This window comes from Vipera berus (assembly GCF_964194415.1).
Source record: "Vipera berus genome assembly, chromosome: 1".
NCBI classification, from domain to species: Eukaryota; Metazoa; Chordata; class Lepidosauria; order Squamata; family Viperidae; genus Vipera; species Vipera berus.
The window spans coordinates 274,550,560-274,569,132 of record NC_138202.1 but is presented as its reverse complement, the minus strand read 5'-3'; the positions used below and the strand labels follow the sequence as shown (position 1 = coordinate 274,569,132).

General features: G+C 45.0%; 1 protein-coding gene across 1 annotated transcript in view; it reads right to left on the bottom strand.

Annotated features, from left to right (window-relative positions):
* Positions 1-18,573, bottom strand: part of MTHFD1L (methylenetetrahydrofolate dehydrogenase (NADP+ dependent) 1 like) — a 141,118-nt gene that overhangs the window by 41,294 nt on the left and 81,251 nt on the right. Inside the window, exons 22-24 of the mRNA XM_081312960.1 lie at positions 17,879-17,920; positions 8,039-8,139; positions 2,326-2,503 (exon numbers count right to left, since the gene is read on the bottom strand). Of these exons, the coding sequence (XP_081169086.1) occupies positions 2,326-2,503; positions 8,039-8,139; positions 17,879-17,920 (321 nt within the window). The remainder of the gene's footprint in view (positions 1-2,325; positions 2,504-8,038; positions 8,140-17,878; positions 17,921-18,573) is intronic.

The following is an 18,573-nucleotide window of genomic DNA, read 5'->3' as shown; positions in this document are numbered from 1 at the left end:
ATCTTCACTGTCAATTTTAAGGCTGTACTTATTGTAATTACTTTGGTCTGCTATTAAACTTAAGCTTATGTTTTTCACTGTGCTGCTTGATTTTCATTACTAGAACTTCTGAATCATTTGCACGTTCTATCGGAGCACAATCATCAGCATAATACAGATTATTGATGTTTCTTCCTCCAGTTTTGAAACCATACTCATTTTCTTCTAATCCAGCTTCCCCCATATTCAGAATATAAATTGAATAAATAAGGTGAAAATATATAGCCTTCTCTCAATACCCCTCACCTCTTTATTTCCTATCTACTGTGTTTTCCTAAAAGTAAGACCTACCCTGAAAATAAGCCCTAGCTTGATTTGGGAGTTGCCCTAATATAAGCCCTGCCCCCAGAATAAGCCCTAGTTTTGGGGCAAGGGCATGCCTAAAAATCAAGATAGGGCGGGGGGGAGGGGGGAGCTGCCCCATGTGCCCTGCACCCGCTTACTTTGCAGCCAGATCTCCCATGAACCAACACCTGCCTCGCTGGCCTACTTCTTCTGTGGCTGCTCACCACCGCTTAGCTGCATCACCCCCGGCCTCCATTTCACTATCAGAAACCTACAAGAAATGCCTCTGCAGCTAAGAATGGAGCTCCGGATTGATGTGCACATTGCCCCCCTCCAGCCTCCATTTTGCCAGCAGAGGTCTTCCAAAAAGGCCACTGCAGCAGAGAACCAAGTTCCGGATTGAATCTGTATTTCCTAAAGGCCTCTGATGGTGAAATGGAGGCTGGGGGCAACATGTGTAAGGTAAGACGATGGAAAAGACATCCCCCAACAATAAGACCTAGTGCCTCTTTTGGAGGCAAAAAAAATAAAAAATAAAAAATAAGACCAGGTCTTATTTTCAGGGAAACATGGTAGATACTCATAGTCCATCCCACTTATGCAGCCTCTTTCAAGCATGCTATTTTACAAAACTCCTAAACTAATTCAAGCTTCACACTAAATCATTTCTTTGTAGCCGATCTCATGGGACTTTTCTAACTACAGCAGTAAAAGGATAAAGTTGCTACAGGTCTTCAGAAAGTGTGGTGATACGTAGATTTACCCATATGCGAAAAGAATGGTTACTCTTTCCCCTTTGCCATATAAGTGATATAATATCTAAGCTGAATATGCTTCTCCAAGGCTCATACAGCATCATACAAGCGCTGTCTTATCATACAAGCGCTGGATAATAATATGAACTGGGAGCCAATAATGTGACATGAACTTTTGTTAAGTAGTAACTTATCACATGGAAAATGCATAATAACACAAGGGGGTTCTATATGTACATCTCAGAATAATGTGTTACATGATTGTGTTACAAAATTCCATGGAGTTGACAAGAGTGTCAACTACAGATCACACCAGCAACAAATTTTAAAAACATGTGAAGGAGACTTGTTTGTTTCTATATTTACCTTCACAGATCTCTACGACAGAGGATTGTTGTCTGGGATTAGGAAGGATGGTACCCTAATCCTATGTGAACAGAATGGTTGTTTCTTTTTCTTTTTTTGCCAATTCGCCATTTAAATACATCTCTAGCATAATAACATTTATGCTTTTGAGGAGTTGTACAGAAGGCATGTGAGAGGCTGCAGCAGAAAAAGCAAGTGGAAAAGTCTCCTCTTCTCTGGTATGACCTTGCAGAGTTCTTTGCAGCACAACCTCAATCAGAATGCCTCCCATTTTATTTCTTGTGAGTGCAACATCCCCACACCAACCTCTGAACAAATATATAGTATTTCACATTACATCTCATATTAAAAATTATATTGCTGCTATCAAAGAAGGATTTGAAAAAAAAAGAAAGTTTCTTTTTGACTTTTGGCAATTGGATGAAGGGGAATATAAAGATCTTATGCAAAATATTACCCTAAACGGAAACACACTTGAGCTACATACTGTAAGCGTGGAGAGGGACATTTAAGATATTTACTAAAAAGAGTGTGCAAAATGTTTTAATTCAAACCATTACCACTTTGAAATGCCCCATTTTGAGATCAAAACAGTTGTTTTACAGTTGAAGTGGTCTGTTTCAACTATTATGGCGGCGCTGTAGTTTCAAAATAGTGATCTGAGCTCAAAATAGAACAACCCATTTCTGAAAAAGCTTTCCAAGAATACTGCATGGACTTGTCAAGGCAGTCATCAAGAATAAACCTGACTCAAAGGCATGTTCATGTGCCTCTTTGTATGTGCATATGCACGGACAGACACACACACACACAGTACTGCTAGATACAACGTCTGAGTGAATACAGGCATCATTACATTCCCTCTTGCAACCTTGCTTACCTCCAGGTCATAGAGATATCCGAAGTTGCTCTTTTGGTTAGCAGCTCTCTTTACAGCTTCAGCCAACTCCATAGCTCCTCTGCCCCCCTCTGACCAGTGCCGGCAAGGGACTGCATCAAAAGCTCCAAACTGTTTGGCCATCTCACAGACTAAATTAATCTCAGCAGGAGAGTCCGTTCTGCCAACAAAATAGTTTTGGATTATTTCATTTGCAGTGATACTCATTAATCATAGGCGGGGTTGGCTTAAGGAATTTGGGGGCTCAATGCAACATCAGGTTTGGAACCTTCCACCCAGACCTAGAGTGATATCACAGATGGATTCCTGCAGAATGGCAGTGGAGGAAGAAGGGCAGTGTGCTTTAGAACAGAAGCCCCCAATCTTTTGGACACCAGGGACCGGTTCCTGGTTTTTCCGCGGGGCAGAGGGGGTGTGGTTTTGCATGTTGCCTGCATCCCATGGATGGGGCTTCACTTGTTTGAGTGGCCCAATTTCTGGCACGCCATGGCCCAGTGCCGGTCCACAGATCAGGGTTTGTGGACCCCTGCTTTAGAGGAAAGAGACCATTCACTATGCACAAAAAATTTGCTTAGTAGTTCTGTTAGCCTCTGGGCGGGCCTGTCTACCTCACAACCCCACTACATAGACAAGCAGCTGTACCTTCTTCATTTGTATGTACGTAACTCAGGCACCTACAGCTTGCTTTTGCCTGCTATTCCACTTGTGAAGAGGCACTTTCTGGACCAGCTCCATATGCTGTGGCCCCTTTAAAGGGCCCCCGATCATATATATTTATAAGTTCTCCATGCTGGAAAATGGATGAGAATAGTAGATTTGGGAAGACTAATTCTATTAATAAATGTCATTGGACACTTATGCATACAAACCTTGCACCATCTTATTTTTAATGTCACGACAGGTAAGCAATCCCAGCAAGAGCAAAGTAATTTATATACACATGAGGAGCTGAAATATCTACCAATACCTATAAATTAATCATAGAAATAGACACTGGTTTGCTGTAAAGGCCAGAAGCTGGTATTTCTTTTCCTTTCCCCTACCCTCCACCTGACTGCTTGCGTAATCTGAGCATCCAATTCCTAGTAACTTTCCTGTTCCTCCTAATTAACTAAGAATTAGCCCCTTGAGGAATGGATCCCAAATCACAGGCAGAGCTTTTAAGGTTGACTTGAACTTTATCTTCTTCCCATTCAGACCTCACTCGCCTTCCATCACCTTTTTCCGAAAACCTTCAGTATGTACAATACACACAAATATTTTTACGCTGAAGGGGTTTCTTTGATATAATTGAAAGTTTGTTTTGAATATTATTTTGACTGGTTGCATGTAAGAAGTAAACAAAATATTAAAAACTAGCCACTCTCCTTAATTCTGGAGAAGGCTTTAATGATGGGAAATGTGGAAGGAAAAAGCAAACCAGGTTGACCAACAGCAAGGTGAAGAACTAGATTAGGGACAGATCCTACTGGAGAAAAATCTGTCTTCATGGCTGTTAAGACTTGACACTGACTGGATGGTACGTAACTGTAGACAGAATAAAGAATGGCCTTAAAGGACCGGAGAAAGAGCTGCTATCAAGGCAATGATCTGATAAGAGGGGCTTGAGCCTGGGCCAAGGAAATAATGTGAGAAAGTACAGGCCTTCTCACAGAATAAATTAATCTCGGCAGGAGAATCCATTCTGACCCCCAAAATATTTATTGGATTATTTCATTTGTTAATATTCATCGATCATAGGCAGAATTGATCTGCACAAGTGGGAGGGATGGGGGGAAGTACCTTCAGAATTGCAAGATTCTGTTACTATAGCGGTTACAATAAAAGCAGTTGTGAACTATATGGTATTGGTTTTTTAATCTGCTCTAACTTGTTGGGCTGACATCAATCAATCAATCTCCCTAATTAAGTTGTTACACACATTCAGTGCTTTAAAATTGGAAGTGATGAGGCTGTTCAAATTTATTAGGAAATAATATACTCTAATATGAAGGTGTTTTCTCTTCTCATATCTTGTATATGACAGATCGCTGTAGTTACTTTTTTGTGAGACAGATGTACTCATTTCAGGTCAATTTCAACTTTTTTCCCCCATAAGATCTATATCCAGGACTGGATATAACTAATGTCTGGCACAGATTAAGATCTGAATTATTACCTACAGGGTGGGACTTCTTGCCTCAAGTATTACCATATTTTTCGGACCATAAGACACACCTGACCATATAACGCACCGAGTTTTTAGAGCAGGCAAACAAGAAAAAAAAATCTGAACCAAATACTGTAGTACCGGTATACTAAAACAGGGCTTTTCAACCTTTTCATCCATTGTACCACTTTTAGGACAAGGCAATGTCCGAGTACCACCAGTCGCCCAGCAAGGTGTCAAAAACTTGACCCTCCCACCAAAAAAGGAAAAAAAATGATAAACTACAGGTAGTCCTTGACTTACAATGATTCACTTAGTGACTGTTCAAAGTTACGATGGCACTGAAAAAAGTGACTTATGACCATTTTTCACACTTATGACTGTTGCAGCATCCCCAGGGTTATGTGATTTACATTCGGATGCTTGGCAATCGATTCATATTTATGATGGTCACATTGTTCCAGGGTCATGTGATTGCCTTTTGCAACCTTCTGAGAAGCAAAGTTAGTGAGGAAACCAGATTCACTTAACAATCATGTTACTAATTTAATTTCTCTCTCTCCTTCTCTTTCTCTCCTCTCTCTCTCCCTTTCTCTCCATCTCCCTCTTTCTCTCCCTATTTTTCTCTTTCCCTCTATCTCTCCCTTTCTCTCCCTCTATTTCCCTACCTTTCTTTCTCCTTCTCTCTCTCTCCCTTTCTCTCCCTCTCTATTTTTCTTTCCCTCTATTTCTCCCTTTCTCTCTCTCCCTCTATTTCCCTCCCTCTTTCTTTCTCCTTCTCTCTCCCTCTTTCTCTCTCCTTCTTTCTCTCTCTCCCTCTCTCTTTCCCTCTTCCTCTTATTTCTCTCCCTTTCTTTCTCCTCTCTCTCTCGCTCTTTCTCTCCCTCCTTATTTCTTTCTCCTTCTCTCTCTCTCTCTCTCCCTCTCTCTCTCCCTCCCTCTCCCATTGTCCCTTCCTTCCTTCCTTCCTTCCCGCCCTCTTTGTCCTTCCCTCTCTGCATTAGAGCAGTACCCGTGGAGGCGGCCCTGCGGCCCGGCTTTCTCTTGCAGAAAGCAAGCTGAAACGGAGCGAGGGAGATTGCCAGAAATGCGAATCGGCCGATCTCACGCTCCTGCAATCTCCCTCGCTCGGTTTCAGCTTCCCTTGCTACAAGAGAAAGCAGGCTGAAACGAGAGAGATTGCAGTAGCGCGAGATCAGCCGATTCGCATTCCTGGCAATCTCCCTCACTCCGTTTCAGCCTGCTTTCTCTTGTAGCAAGGGAAGCTGAAACCGAGCGAGGCAGATTGCAGGAGCGTGAGATCGGCGTTTCTCAGCACATGCCTATTCGTGCTCCTGGCAATCTCAATTGCTTTCCACTTGCAGAGGTTGGGGCTGGCCATACAGATCACCCTCGGACCATAAGACGCACCCTCGTTTCCCCCCCACTTTTGGGGGAAAAAAAGTGCGTCTTATGGTCCAAAAAATACGGTATATAGCTTTACTGGAATTTCTACTTTTATTGCCATTATTATTATTAAATAAATTCAGCATGGTTTTCATCAGCTTTTAAAAAGGATCTTTCTGTATACATATTGGTGTCATTAGTATTAGTATATTATCCTAATTATTATTAGGTATTTACTAGGATATTATTAATTATTATTATTATTAGGATATTATTATCTTAATAAGAAGAACTATGCCTCAATGAAAGATTTTTCATCTTAAGCATTTGGACAACTATTCTGTACTTTAGAAGATTATCAACACCTGTATAATCAAAAAGAACCTGTGGAACTGGTATTTAACTGGATGCGTTCAACAGGTGGCTGGATAAAAGAGCTACCATCAAGCCTGAAGTCCAAAAATTTGTATAGCCAATCAAAGCAGACACCCAGTTTTCTTTCTTTTTTTTTTGCAGAAAACTCAGAACAAGATAATTGCATAGCTCTTCGACTTTGGAGGCAATATGTGTAATGAACACAGACTTGTAAAAAGAAAGCAAAATTCTGCATGCATACCTTAAAATAATTGTTCCATCTCTTTCTACAAATTGAATAGTTAATAGACATTCACTATTAGCAAAGAATCGCTTCAGGAAAAACGAAAGCATGATGCAAAGAAGAATGCAGCCCCAGCCACTTCATTCTCTTCAAGGCTGCTTTCAGCTTTTTTTAAAACATGGGGAAATTCCAAACAAATAATTCATATGGATAGGTTGTTCCTTTTTTTCAGAAATGGCTTTTAATATAAACTATAATAGGGTATCGTTAAACAAATTACAAATTTAAGAAAATAAAGAATGTAAAAAGGAAGGACTGATGATCAACATATCACATTTCCAATACACTTCTCATAAATGTAAGAATTTTAGAATATATGTCTGCAAGGGAGAGGGGAAAAGGAAGGGCAAGGGCAAGAGAGTAAAAGTCACAACATGTGCATGATGACATCACCACACCCTGCCTTACCTACTTGCATCAGGCATTGGAATGCAAGAATGTAATGGTGGTCGTTGCTCAATGAGGTCTCTGCCCTTGAGTTTTGGCATGACTGAATTATGCTAAGGATGCTATTAGTCTCAAGAAAGCACAGGAAGTTGAAAACAGGTTTACTTCACAATCCCATTCTACAGTGTCCTCTTTGTAATGGTCAAAGATAGCTAGAAATTTGAATTTTATATATACTTGCAAAAAACTTTCTCATGGGTAAAACCTTGAATCAACATAGAATGTCTGTGATATGGTGAGGGCTGAATATCTCCCAAATAGTCAGGAAGCTGCTAATTGCCTTAGTTCAGACATGTCAAACACAAGGCCCGGGGGCCAGATCCGGCCCGCAAAGTGGTTTCATGTGGCCCTCGAAGCCATCCTGAAAACAGTGAGGGAACGGCCCCCACTGCCTTGGCCCTGGCCCAGAGACCTTCTGCCAGAGACCCTCAGATCTGTCCCACTCCTGCCCAGGCCCCCATAGGCACCCTTGATGCGAACGATGTAGAGCTGGCCACGCCCACCCAGTAGGCCATACACACTCTGGCCATGCCCATCCAGTAGGCCACGCCCACCCGGCCCCCTGAGGGCAACCACAGTGCTGATGCGGCCCTCAATGAAATTGAGTTTGACACCCCTGCCTTAGTTCTTCTCAGTTCCTCTCTTTCAGGGGTGTCAAACTGCCAGCTCACGGGCCGGACATGTCATCCAGAAGCCACGCACACTCTGCAAAACTGTCCCGATATGTTGTGTGACGTCACGCGACGTCGTGAGTTTGACATGTCTGCTCTATTTCTACATTCGTTGGGCTGCCTCTTCATCATCACTTCTATTGCCATATCTGTTACTTAGGCTCATCTGCTGACATTCATATCAATGTCCCCTCAATTCTTTAATGCTGAAATTATATTTTAATGAGGCAATACTGGCAACCAATCCACACACAACCTCTCACAATAGTTAATTAATTAAAAATTGATTTCGGAGGAGAAAACATAAGATAAAATCTAGTTCACATAGAAATAATGCTCATCATTTTCTTTTTTCTTAGGTGTGGAAGAGAAAAATTATTTTACCTGAAAACATTAAGCGCCAGAACCACAGGAACCCCAAACTGCTGGGTAATTTGAATTTGCTTCAGCAAGTTGCTGCAACCATCTGACACCAGCTTGAGATTCTGTATGGGGAATGAAAGAAAACCAACAACAAATATAAATTTGTTCTGTTTGTTTATTCCTAATAGAAAAATGTTTTATTACTGTGCACTTAATATACAATATGGATCAGTGCAATGAATTTCTGTCCACCTACATTAGTTCTTATGTCCAACTACCTTAAACAGAAATGCCTGTCAAATGTGCTAAGAGGAAAAAAAAGGTATGGGAAATTGAATAGAAATTGCCTATGTCCCTCTTATATATTAATTACCTTCTTTCCTGTGATATAATTATTTGTTAGATTTATATCTTTCTACCTTCTAGAAGTGACAAGTGGCTTACATAGGGATCTCCGTTCATTTTATTCCTGTAGCAGCAATCTTTTGAAGTAGATTGGGCTGAGACAGTGACTGGCCCAAAGTCACTCCGTTAATTTCCACAACTGAGGGGATACTTGAATATGGACTAGAATGTGAAACTGCTTCTACTGAAAACCTTACAATGGTTGATACATAAATGAAATTATATTCACTAATAATATCTACATAGCAATTTATTATTGGCTGATCAAGATGTATGAGTGAATTCACATCCCTGGCCACATGGACTTGCAGTATGAGATTTCAGAGCATTTTGAGATCATTACTACCTTCAACATTTTTGGGAGCATCACTTAAAAGATGCATGTGCACATGCACACCCACACACATACACACACACAAAATTAGTTAGGTCAAGGACCCAGGGAAAGTAAGGGAAGTAAAAAAGAATCAACCTTGGAATCTGAATGGAAGAAAAAACATAGTGTGTGAAAACAGAGAAGAGAAATACTAGCAATGGATTATGTGAATACAAGTGCTTTTTTCTGAGAGACAAGAAGTATTATCCTTTCACAGCTAATTGTTTAAGGCAGGGGTCCCTAACCTGTGGGCTGCGAGGCACGAAAGCAGGCCACTGCTCCACCGTGAAGCGCATAAATGGGGCTCTGCCGCACTGCGAAGTGCAAAAACAGGATGCCGCTGTGCAGCAAAGCGCAAAAATGGGCTGCCCCCATGCCACAGGGTGCGAAAACGGGCTGCCGCTATGCCACGCAAAAACAGGTTGCCGCTGCGCCGTGAGGTGCAAAAATGGGATGCCGCCATGCCTCAGGTCATGAAAACGGGATGCCGCCACATCTCAGGGGGGCAAAAATGGAATGCCGCCATGCCACAAGGAGCAAAAATGGTATGCCACCATGCCGTGAGGTGCAAAAATAGGCTGCCACCATGCCACAGAGTGCAAAAATTGGATGCTCCCATGCCGCGCAAAAATGACCACCGCCATGTCTTGGGGCACGAAAACACTACAGCTGCATTGCACAGCATGGAAATGGGGCACTGCACCATGCAAGAATGGGGCAGGGCTAGTGAGTATCACATGGGCGCTAGCTCCACCCCATTTGCATCATCTGCATGTTCACAGCTCCATGTGCGTGCGCTCGCACACACACGTGAAAAATACTTTCCCCTCCTTTTCCCTCTGGTCCACCAACCAAGAAAGGTTGGTGACCTCTGCTTTAAGCAACTCACAACTATATTCAGAACCTCTGACTTTGTTATTTTTTGCCATTAAAAAGCTGGTGATATTCCAGAGACAAGTTTGTTTAAATATGAAATTTAATTTCCACCTTCTTCCTCCTGGTGAAACCCCAAGCAATTTACAAGCAAACAATAAGAACAGTTTTAAATAAATCACCATACTATTACCATTGCCCCTTAAAAATAATACAAACAAAAGTTACAAAAGGGAAGTTAACATTTGGTTAATGTAGCCTTACAATCCCCTTCATGGATTACTGCCTTGTCGTGGCGAAGGGGCTTGCATAATTCAATGAAGCTATGAGCTATGCCGTGCAGGACCACCCAAGACGGACAGGTCATAGCAGAGAGTTCTGGCAAAACGTGATCCACTGGAGAAGGAAATGGCAACCCACTCCAGTATCTTTGCCATGAAAACCCTATGGACAGTACCAAAAGGCAAAACGATATGATGCTGGAAGATGAGCCCCTCAGGTCGGAAGGTGTCCAATATGCTACTGGGGAAGAGCTAGTAGCTAGTACTAGTAGGGCTAGCACTAGTAGCGCCAGAAAGAATGAAGCGACTGGGCCAAAGCCGAAAGGATGCTCAGCTGTGGATGTGTCTGGTGGTGAAAGGAAAGTCCGATGCTGTAAAGATTTTTTCTCCATAGGAACCTGGAATGTAAGATCCATGAATCAAGGAAAGCTGGACGAGGTCAAACAAGAGATGACAAGACTGAACATCGACATCTTAGGTATCAGCGAACTAAAATGGACAGGAATGGGTGAATTTAATTCAGATGACCATCAGGTATACTACTGCGGGCAAGAATCCCTCAGAAGAAATGGAGTAGCCTTCATAGTCAATAAAAGAGTAGGAAAAGCAATACTGGGATACAATCCTCAAAATGACAGAATGATGTCAGTTTGAATCCAAGGCAAACATTCAATATTACAGTAGTCCAAGTCTATGCCCCAACCAACAGTGCTGAAGAGGATGAAATTGACTGGTTCTATGAAGCACCTTATAGAACTAACGCCAAAAAATGATGTCCTTATCATCATGGGGGATTGGAATGCTAAAGTAGGAAGCCAAAAGATAAGCGAAATAACAGGCAAGTTTGGCGTTGGAGAACAAAATGAAGCAGGGCACAGGCTGATAGAATTTTGTCAAGAGAATATGATGGTCATAGCAAACCCTCTTTTCCAACAACCCAAGAGACGGCTCTACACATGGACATCACCAGACGGTCAACACAGAAATCAGATTGACTATGTGCTCTGCAGCCAAAGATGGAGAACCTCTATACAGTCAGTAAAAATAAGACCAGGAGCTGACTGTGGCTCAGACCATGAGCTTCTCATTGCAAAGTTTAGGCTTAAACTGGAGAAAGTAGGGAAAAGCGCTAGGCCACTCAGGTATAAATTAAATCATATCCCTGTTGAATTTACAGTAGAGGTGACAAATAGATTTAAGGAATTAGATCTGATAGACAGAGTGCCTGAAGAACTATGGACAGAGGTTCGCAACATTGTACAACAGGTAGCAACCAAAACCATCCCAAAGAAAAAGAAATGCAAGAAAGCAAAATGGCTGTTTGAGGAAGCTTTGCAAATAGCTGAGGAAAGGAGGGAAGCGAAAGGCAAGGGAGAAAAAGAAAGATATGCCCAATTAAATGCAGAATTCCAAAGAATAGCTAGAAGAGATAAGAATGCCTTCTTAAATGAACGGAGCAAAGAAATAGAAGAAAACAATAGAATAGGGAGGACCAGAGATCTTTTCAAGAAAATTGGAGAGATGAAAGGAACGTTTCATGCAAAAATGGGCATGATAAAGGACCAAAATGGCAGGGACCTAACAGAGGCATAAGAGATTAAGAAGAGGTGGCAAAATTACACAGAAGAACTATACAAGAATGAGCTTAACGTCCCTGATAATCACAATGAGTTGGTCACTGACCTCGAACCAGACATCCTAGAATGTGAAGTGAAGTGGGCCTTAGAAAAGCTGAGCAACAACAAAGCTAGTGGAGGTGACAGTATTTCAGCTGAGCTACTCAAAATCTTAAAAGACAATGCAGTAAAAGTGCTACACTCAATTTGCCAGCAAATTTGGAAAACTCAACAGTGGCCACAGGATTGGAAAAGATCAGTTTACATTTCAATTCCAAAGAAAGGCAATGCCAAAGAATGTTCAAACTATCGCACCATTGCACTCATTTCTCATGCTAGTAAAGTTATGCTTAAAATCCTACAAGCTAGACTCCAGCAGTATGTGGATCGAGAACTACCAGAAGTACAGGCAGGATTTCGAAGAGGCAGAGGAACTAGAGATCAAATTGGCAACATACGCTGGATCATGGAGAAAGCTAGAGAGTTCCAGAAAAACATCTACTTCTGCTTCATTGACTATGCTAAAGCCTTTGATTGTGTGGATCATAACAAACTGTGGCAAGTTCTTAAAGAGATGGGCGTACCAGACCATCTTATTTGTCTCTTGAGAAACCTATTTAACTTATATGCAGAGCACATCATGAGAAAGGCAGGGCTAGATGAATCAAAAGTTGGAATTAAGATTGCCGGAAGAAATATCAACAACCTAAGATATGCAGATGATACCACTCTATTGGCAGAAAGTGAAGAAGAACTAAAGAGCCTCTTGTTGCGGGTTAAGAAGGAGAGTGCAAAAGTTGGGTTGAAACTTAACATTAAGAAAACCAAGATCATGGCATCTGGCCCTCTCAATTCCTGGCAAATAGATGGGGAAGAAATGGAGGTAGTGACAGATTTTATTTTCCTGGGCTCCAAGATCACTGCAGATGGAGACTGTAGCCAAGAAATTAAAAGACGCTTGGCTCCTTGGGAGAAAAGCCATGACAAATCTAGACAGCACACTAAAAAGCAGAGATATCACCCTGTCAACAAAAGTGCGTATAGTCAAGGCTATGGTCTTCCCAGTTGCAATGTATGGCAGTGAAAGCTGGACCATAAGAAAGGCTGAGCGCCAAAGAATTGAGGCCTTTGAGCTATGGTGCTGGAGAAGACTCCTGCGAGTCCCTTGGACTGCAAGGCGATCAAACCGGTCAGTCCTAGAGGAGATAAATCCTGACTGCTCTTTAGAAGGCCAGATCCTGAAGCCAAAACTCACCACCTCTCAACTCTTCCGGCTTTTGAAGATGGCGGACGTGTCGGGCTGAGCTCCGTGAGCTCCGGCTGTGGGGCGTCCCTTCGGAGTCCCTCAGGGGTCTTTTTGGGCCCGCTGGGTAGGGGATGTGGATTGTTAATCCACGAAGCTGAATTACGAGGCAAATAAGGAGGCAGTTTTGCTGTTTGCCTGTTCCATCTGCGTGTCGCCTTTCCCTCGCCTGTTTGTCTCCCGCGGTGTTGCTGGGTTCGGCTTCTTCGGCCTGCCGGTTTCTGCTGCCCTGGTGTCTCCGGACACTTTGTTGTTGGACCTGCCTGTGCTGTTTTGTTGGCGGCTGCGACGTCTTCGGGCCGTTTGGCGGCGGAGAAGACAGCCGCTTGTTACTTTATTGATAAGGCTGCCCTTTGTGCTGGTTCTGAGCTACTGCCGGCGATGGAGGTGGTTATGGCGACGGCGTCCTCGGGCTGCTCTGGGCGGTGGAGAGGACGACCATGGCGACAGCGATTCGTTGGGTTCCGGCTGCTTGAGGTGATGGCGGCGACGGTGATGGCGATGGTGGCATCTCCGAGGCCCATTGGCCTGTTTTACCGGCAGCAACGATATCTGCGGCAACGGTGGCGATATAGCGGACTGCCAACTTATTCATTAACTTATTTATTAACTTATTTATTAACTTTCCATCTGCCTCCTTCTTTCCCCTTTGGACTGGGACGGACCTGGGCACAGGCCACAGTGGGAGAGTGGCCTGTTTTACATCGGCAGCCCCATAGAGGTGGGAGCTCTGTGGGTGCTGCCCCACCCAGGGTGGGCATTTTGGACCATCCCCGGGGGCAGACTCGCGCCCCGTTGTGAGAGGACGGGTTGTGGTGTGCCCCTGGGAACATCCAACCAAGTGGCAGTTGGTTGGTGGATGGCCCAAATGTCCCACTCCTTTCCTTCGATCCTCCTGTTGGTTTTAATCATTGGACTGCCCTCTCTGGACTTGCTGACTGTATGCATCGATATTCCGATACGGACTTACTCGCCCTCAGGGGTGCCCCCCTCTCCTGGGTACGTCCCGCCTTCTTTTCTATCCCTAGTCTCGATGAGGGGCCCAATTGTTGGGACCCTGAGAGATGGCCGGGTAAGGCCAGGGGTTCTCGATATAAATTTAATAAGAGGCCCCTGGTTAATTTTTTAGTCAAATTTTTTAGGGGGTTGGGGAGGGGGGTGGGGGGTAGTGGTTGTCTGGCGGTGGGGGGTAGCCAAACAACTGTGTTGCAGGCCAGGCCTGGGTCTGACGGCGTTCGGGGGGAGCGGGTTGTGGTTACATCTGGGGCTCATGAGCGGGTCGTGGGATTACCAATTCCCACGACGGGGAAAGGCAGCAGGCGGATAGACAGGGGGCCATATCGTTACCGGGAGGGCCGTCTCCGCTGTCTACAAGCGGTGAGGCGCTCCGACCCTCTGGTTCTTCCCCGAGGTGCCGGGAGCGAGGATGTGCAGCCTCCTGAGCTCCGGCTGGTGTACCTGAATGCCAGGTCCGTGGTTAATAAAGCTCCCCTCGTTAGGGATTTAGTTGAGGGTGAGCATGCGGACCTGGCTTGCATCACGGAGACTTGGTTGGGCCCAGAGGGTGGGGTCCCTTTGGTTGACCTCTGCCCACCAGGCTTCCGGGTGCTACATCGGCCACGAGCTCAAGGTAGGGGTGGGGGAGTGGCGGTTACCATTAGGGAGACCTTATGTCCGCGGGAGACCACCGTTCCTCAGATAGTCGGGTGTGAGTCTCTCTTTATGAGATTTGGTCCTGGGGCGCAGTTGGGCTTGCTGCTGGTGTACATTTCGCCTAGTCGCACAGCGGCAGCCCTGCCCGAGCTGCTCGATATCCTCTCGGGTTTGGTGGTTGAGTTTCCCAAACTTATAGTTTTGGGAGACTTCAATCTACCATCCCTGGGAGGTTCATCTGAGCTAGCTCGGGAGTTCATGGCTTCCATGGCGGCCATGGACCTGACGCAAGTAATTTCAGAGCCAACTCATGAGGGAGGCCACACCCTTGACCTGATTTTTTTATCTAGACGGTGGTTGGATGATCTAGGTGGGGGCTCTCCATTTATTATGCCCCTGTCATGGACCGATCATCATCTCCTGCGGCTGGTCTTCCGTTTTGCCACCCCCCGCCGTGGGGGTACGGAGCCAATTAGATGGTACCGCCCCAGACGCTTAATGGATCCTGATAGATTCCAAGCGGCGCTGGGGTCCCCACCTGCCTCCACTGCTCACAGCTCGGCTGATGCCTTAGTGGAAGCCTGGGAAAGGGCAGCCACTGAGGCACTTGACCGGGTTGTACCCTTGCGGCCCCTGACCCGGCGCAGATCCCAGCGAGCTCCATGGTTTTCTGCGGAGCTCCGGGAGATGAAGCGTCGGAAACGGGGCCTAGAGAGCTGCTGGAGGTCTAGCCGATCCGAACCCGACCGGTTGCGGTTAAGAACCTATATTAGGTCTTATCTCGCAGCGATGAGGGTGGCGAGGTGTAATTACTTCTCCACTCTCATCGCGTCCGCAGATAATCGCCCGGCCGCCTTGTTTAGGGTGACTCGCTCACTTCTTAATCAGGAGGTGAGGGAGGATCCCTTGCAGGGTCGTGCCGAGGAATTTAGTCAACATCTGTCGGATAAAATCGCTCGGATTCGGACCGGTTTGGACTCCAGCTGGGCAGAGTCAGGCGATCAGGACACGGGCGGTCTTGTCAATGTTATCTGGGAAGAGTTTGATTCTGTGACCCCTGATGAAGTGGACAGGATTATGGGGAGGCTGAGCTCCTCCACATGTTTGTTGGACCCGTGCCCTTCCTGGCTGGTTTATGCAGCTAGGGAGAGGACACGAGGCTGGCTCCAGGCGGTTATATCTGCTTCTTTGAGTGAGGGTTATTTCCCCACCGTCTTGAAGGAGGCGGTGGTGAGACCTCTCCTCAAGAAGCCTGCCCTGGACCCAGCTGTTTTGAACAACTTTCGTCCAGTCTCCAACCTTCGCTTTCTTGCGAAGGTTGTTGAGAGTGTGGTGGCGCATCAGCTCCCTCTGGTCCTGGATGAAGCGGATTATCTGGACCCCTACCAATCGGGTTTCAGGCCCGGGTACAGCACGGAGACGGCATTGGTCGCTCTGGTGAATGATCTCTGGAGGGCGCGGGATAGGGGATATTCCTCTGTCCTAGTCCTATTAGACCTCTCAGCGGCTTTCGATACCATCGACCATGGTATCTTGCTGCGGCGTCTCAGGGGATTGGGAGTGGGAGGCACAGTTCTTCAGTGGTTCTCCTCCTATCTCCTGGGACGCTCGCAGTCGGTGTTGGCAGGGGGGCAGAGATCGGCCCCTAGGTCTCTCGTTTGTGGAGTTCCTCAGGGGTCGGTTCTCTCGCCTCTCCTGTTCAACATCTATATGAAACCGCTGGGTGAGATCATTCGTGGTTTTGGAGTTGGGTATCATCAGTATGCCGATGATACCCAACTTTTCTTTTCGACCCCAAACCACCCCAGTGATGCCCTCGCCGTGATGTCCCGTTGCCTGGAGGCGGTTCGGGTCTGGATGGGGAGGAACAGACTTCAGCTCAACCCTGACAAGACTGAGTGGCTGTGCATTCCGGCATCCCGGGACATTCAAAATGTTCCATCTCTTTCTATGGGGGGTGAGCTCTTACCCCCCGTGGATAGGGCTCGCAACTTGGGAGTCCTCCTAGATTCACGGCTTACCCTGGAAGATCATATAGTGGCCGTGACTAGGGGGGCTTTCGCCCAGGTTCGCCTGGTGCGCCAGTTGCGGCCCTATCTGAACCGGGATGCCCTGTGTACGGTCACTCATGCGCTCGTGACCTCTCGCCTTGACTACTGTAATGCTCTCTACATGGGGCTTCCCTTGAAGACCACTCGGAGGCTCCAACTGGTACAGAATGCGGCCGCGAGAGTTGTCTTGGGAGTTTCCCGGTACTCCCATGTTACACCTTTGCTCCGCGAGCTGCATTGGTTACCAGTTGTCTTTCGGGTGAGGTTCAAGGTGTTGGTTACGATCTTTAAGTCCCTACATGGCATGGGTCCGGGATACCTCAGGGACCACCTGCTGCCGGCATCGATTCCCCTCCGCCCTGTGCGTTCCCACAGAGAGGGCCTCCTCAGGGTGCCGCCAGTCAGGGAATGCCGACTGGTGGCCCCCAGGGGGAGGGCCTTCTCTGTGGGCGCTCCGGCATTATGGAACCAACTGCCGGTGGAGCTCCGGATGGCACCAGACCTCCGAACTTTCCGTCGGGGCCTGAAGACCCACCTGTTTGAAATAGCTGGTCTGGCCTGATGGGGGATTATGGGTTTTTAATTGTTTTTAAATTTGTATTACTGTTTTAATTGGGCATGGGTTTAATCTTTTTTAATTTTTGTATTGTCTTTTTTATATATGCCCTGTGAACCGCCCTGAGTCCCTACCAAGGAGAAGGGCGGTATATAAATCAAATAAAACTCTAAACTCTAAACTCTAAATACTTTGGCCACCTAATGAGAAGGAAGGACTCACTGGAGAAGAGCCTAATGCTGGGAAAGATTGAGGGCAATAGAAGAAGGGGACGACAGAGAATGAGGTGGCTGGATGGAGTCACTGAAGCAGTAGGCGTGAGCTTAAATGGACTCCAGAAGATGGTAGAGGAAAGGAAGGCCTGGAGGAACATTGTCCATAGGGTCGCGATGGGTCGGACATGACTTCACAGCTAACAACAAAAACAACAACAAGCCTTAAAATAAAGATACCACTAGTATTCCCGAGTTGCTCCTAACTGCTTTAGGTTAGCCTGTGGTTGGAAGCTTACAGTATGTAAATGAACAAAATATTTGAACAAATAAACAAATATTCCCAGTCTTAGCATTGTGAATTGTACTTTCTGGAATTATGAGGAGGGCCTTCCTAGGTAACCTTTTTATATGAGTTGGATGGCATTGGGAGAAAAAGGACATTTCAATACATTGGATTAAACCATTTAGTAATAGCTATTTGGGGAAAATATTTCTAAAAATGGATTTTAATATAGACAGGAAATGTTCTCACCTCTTCTGTATATTCTTTCTTAAGAGGTACACCAGCTATAACCTGAAATTACAAACAAGTAATTAAAGAATAGTCAAACATTTAGACACACCTAAAATATGTGATCACCATGACTTCTAGAAGAGAGAAACCCTGCAAAAAATTTATTTGAATATTTACATAAAAACTATTAATGTTACTTTGTACATATATTTTTAATTACCAGGATTTTAATATGGGGATTTTGGAATAGTGCTTTCCCCCTTAAATTTGTACTATTGTATATCTGACTAAACAAATATCTAGTATTTTGCAACTAGGTAATAACTAGACTCAAGTTCTGAATCTAATTTTAAATCTGAAAATACAGCTATTTCAATGAATGTTTTTAAGTTGGAGTACTTAATAATTAACCATACTTTCGGTGCTAGAAAATGATTTTTTCTAACCCAATGAGAATTTGAAGAAGAAACAATTGTAGGAGGAAGTCTCAGATCCTTCTTTCTGCTTTGAGAAGTATTCCCCTGCTTCCCATCTCGGCTCCAATTCATGTCATCCATCAGATATCCTATGTGATTAAATCAACTTAAGAAAAATATACCCAAGCAAGAGAAACCATATAAAAGGAAGGTTAAGGAACCTCTGCTCTTGGATTATATTCTGTGAACTGGTTAGACGTTTCAGTGGACACAAAAACAAATGAGGCAAACTATATT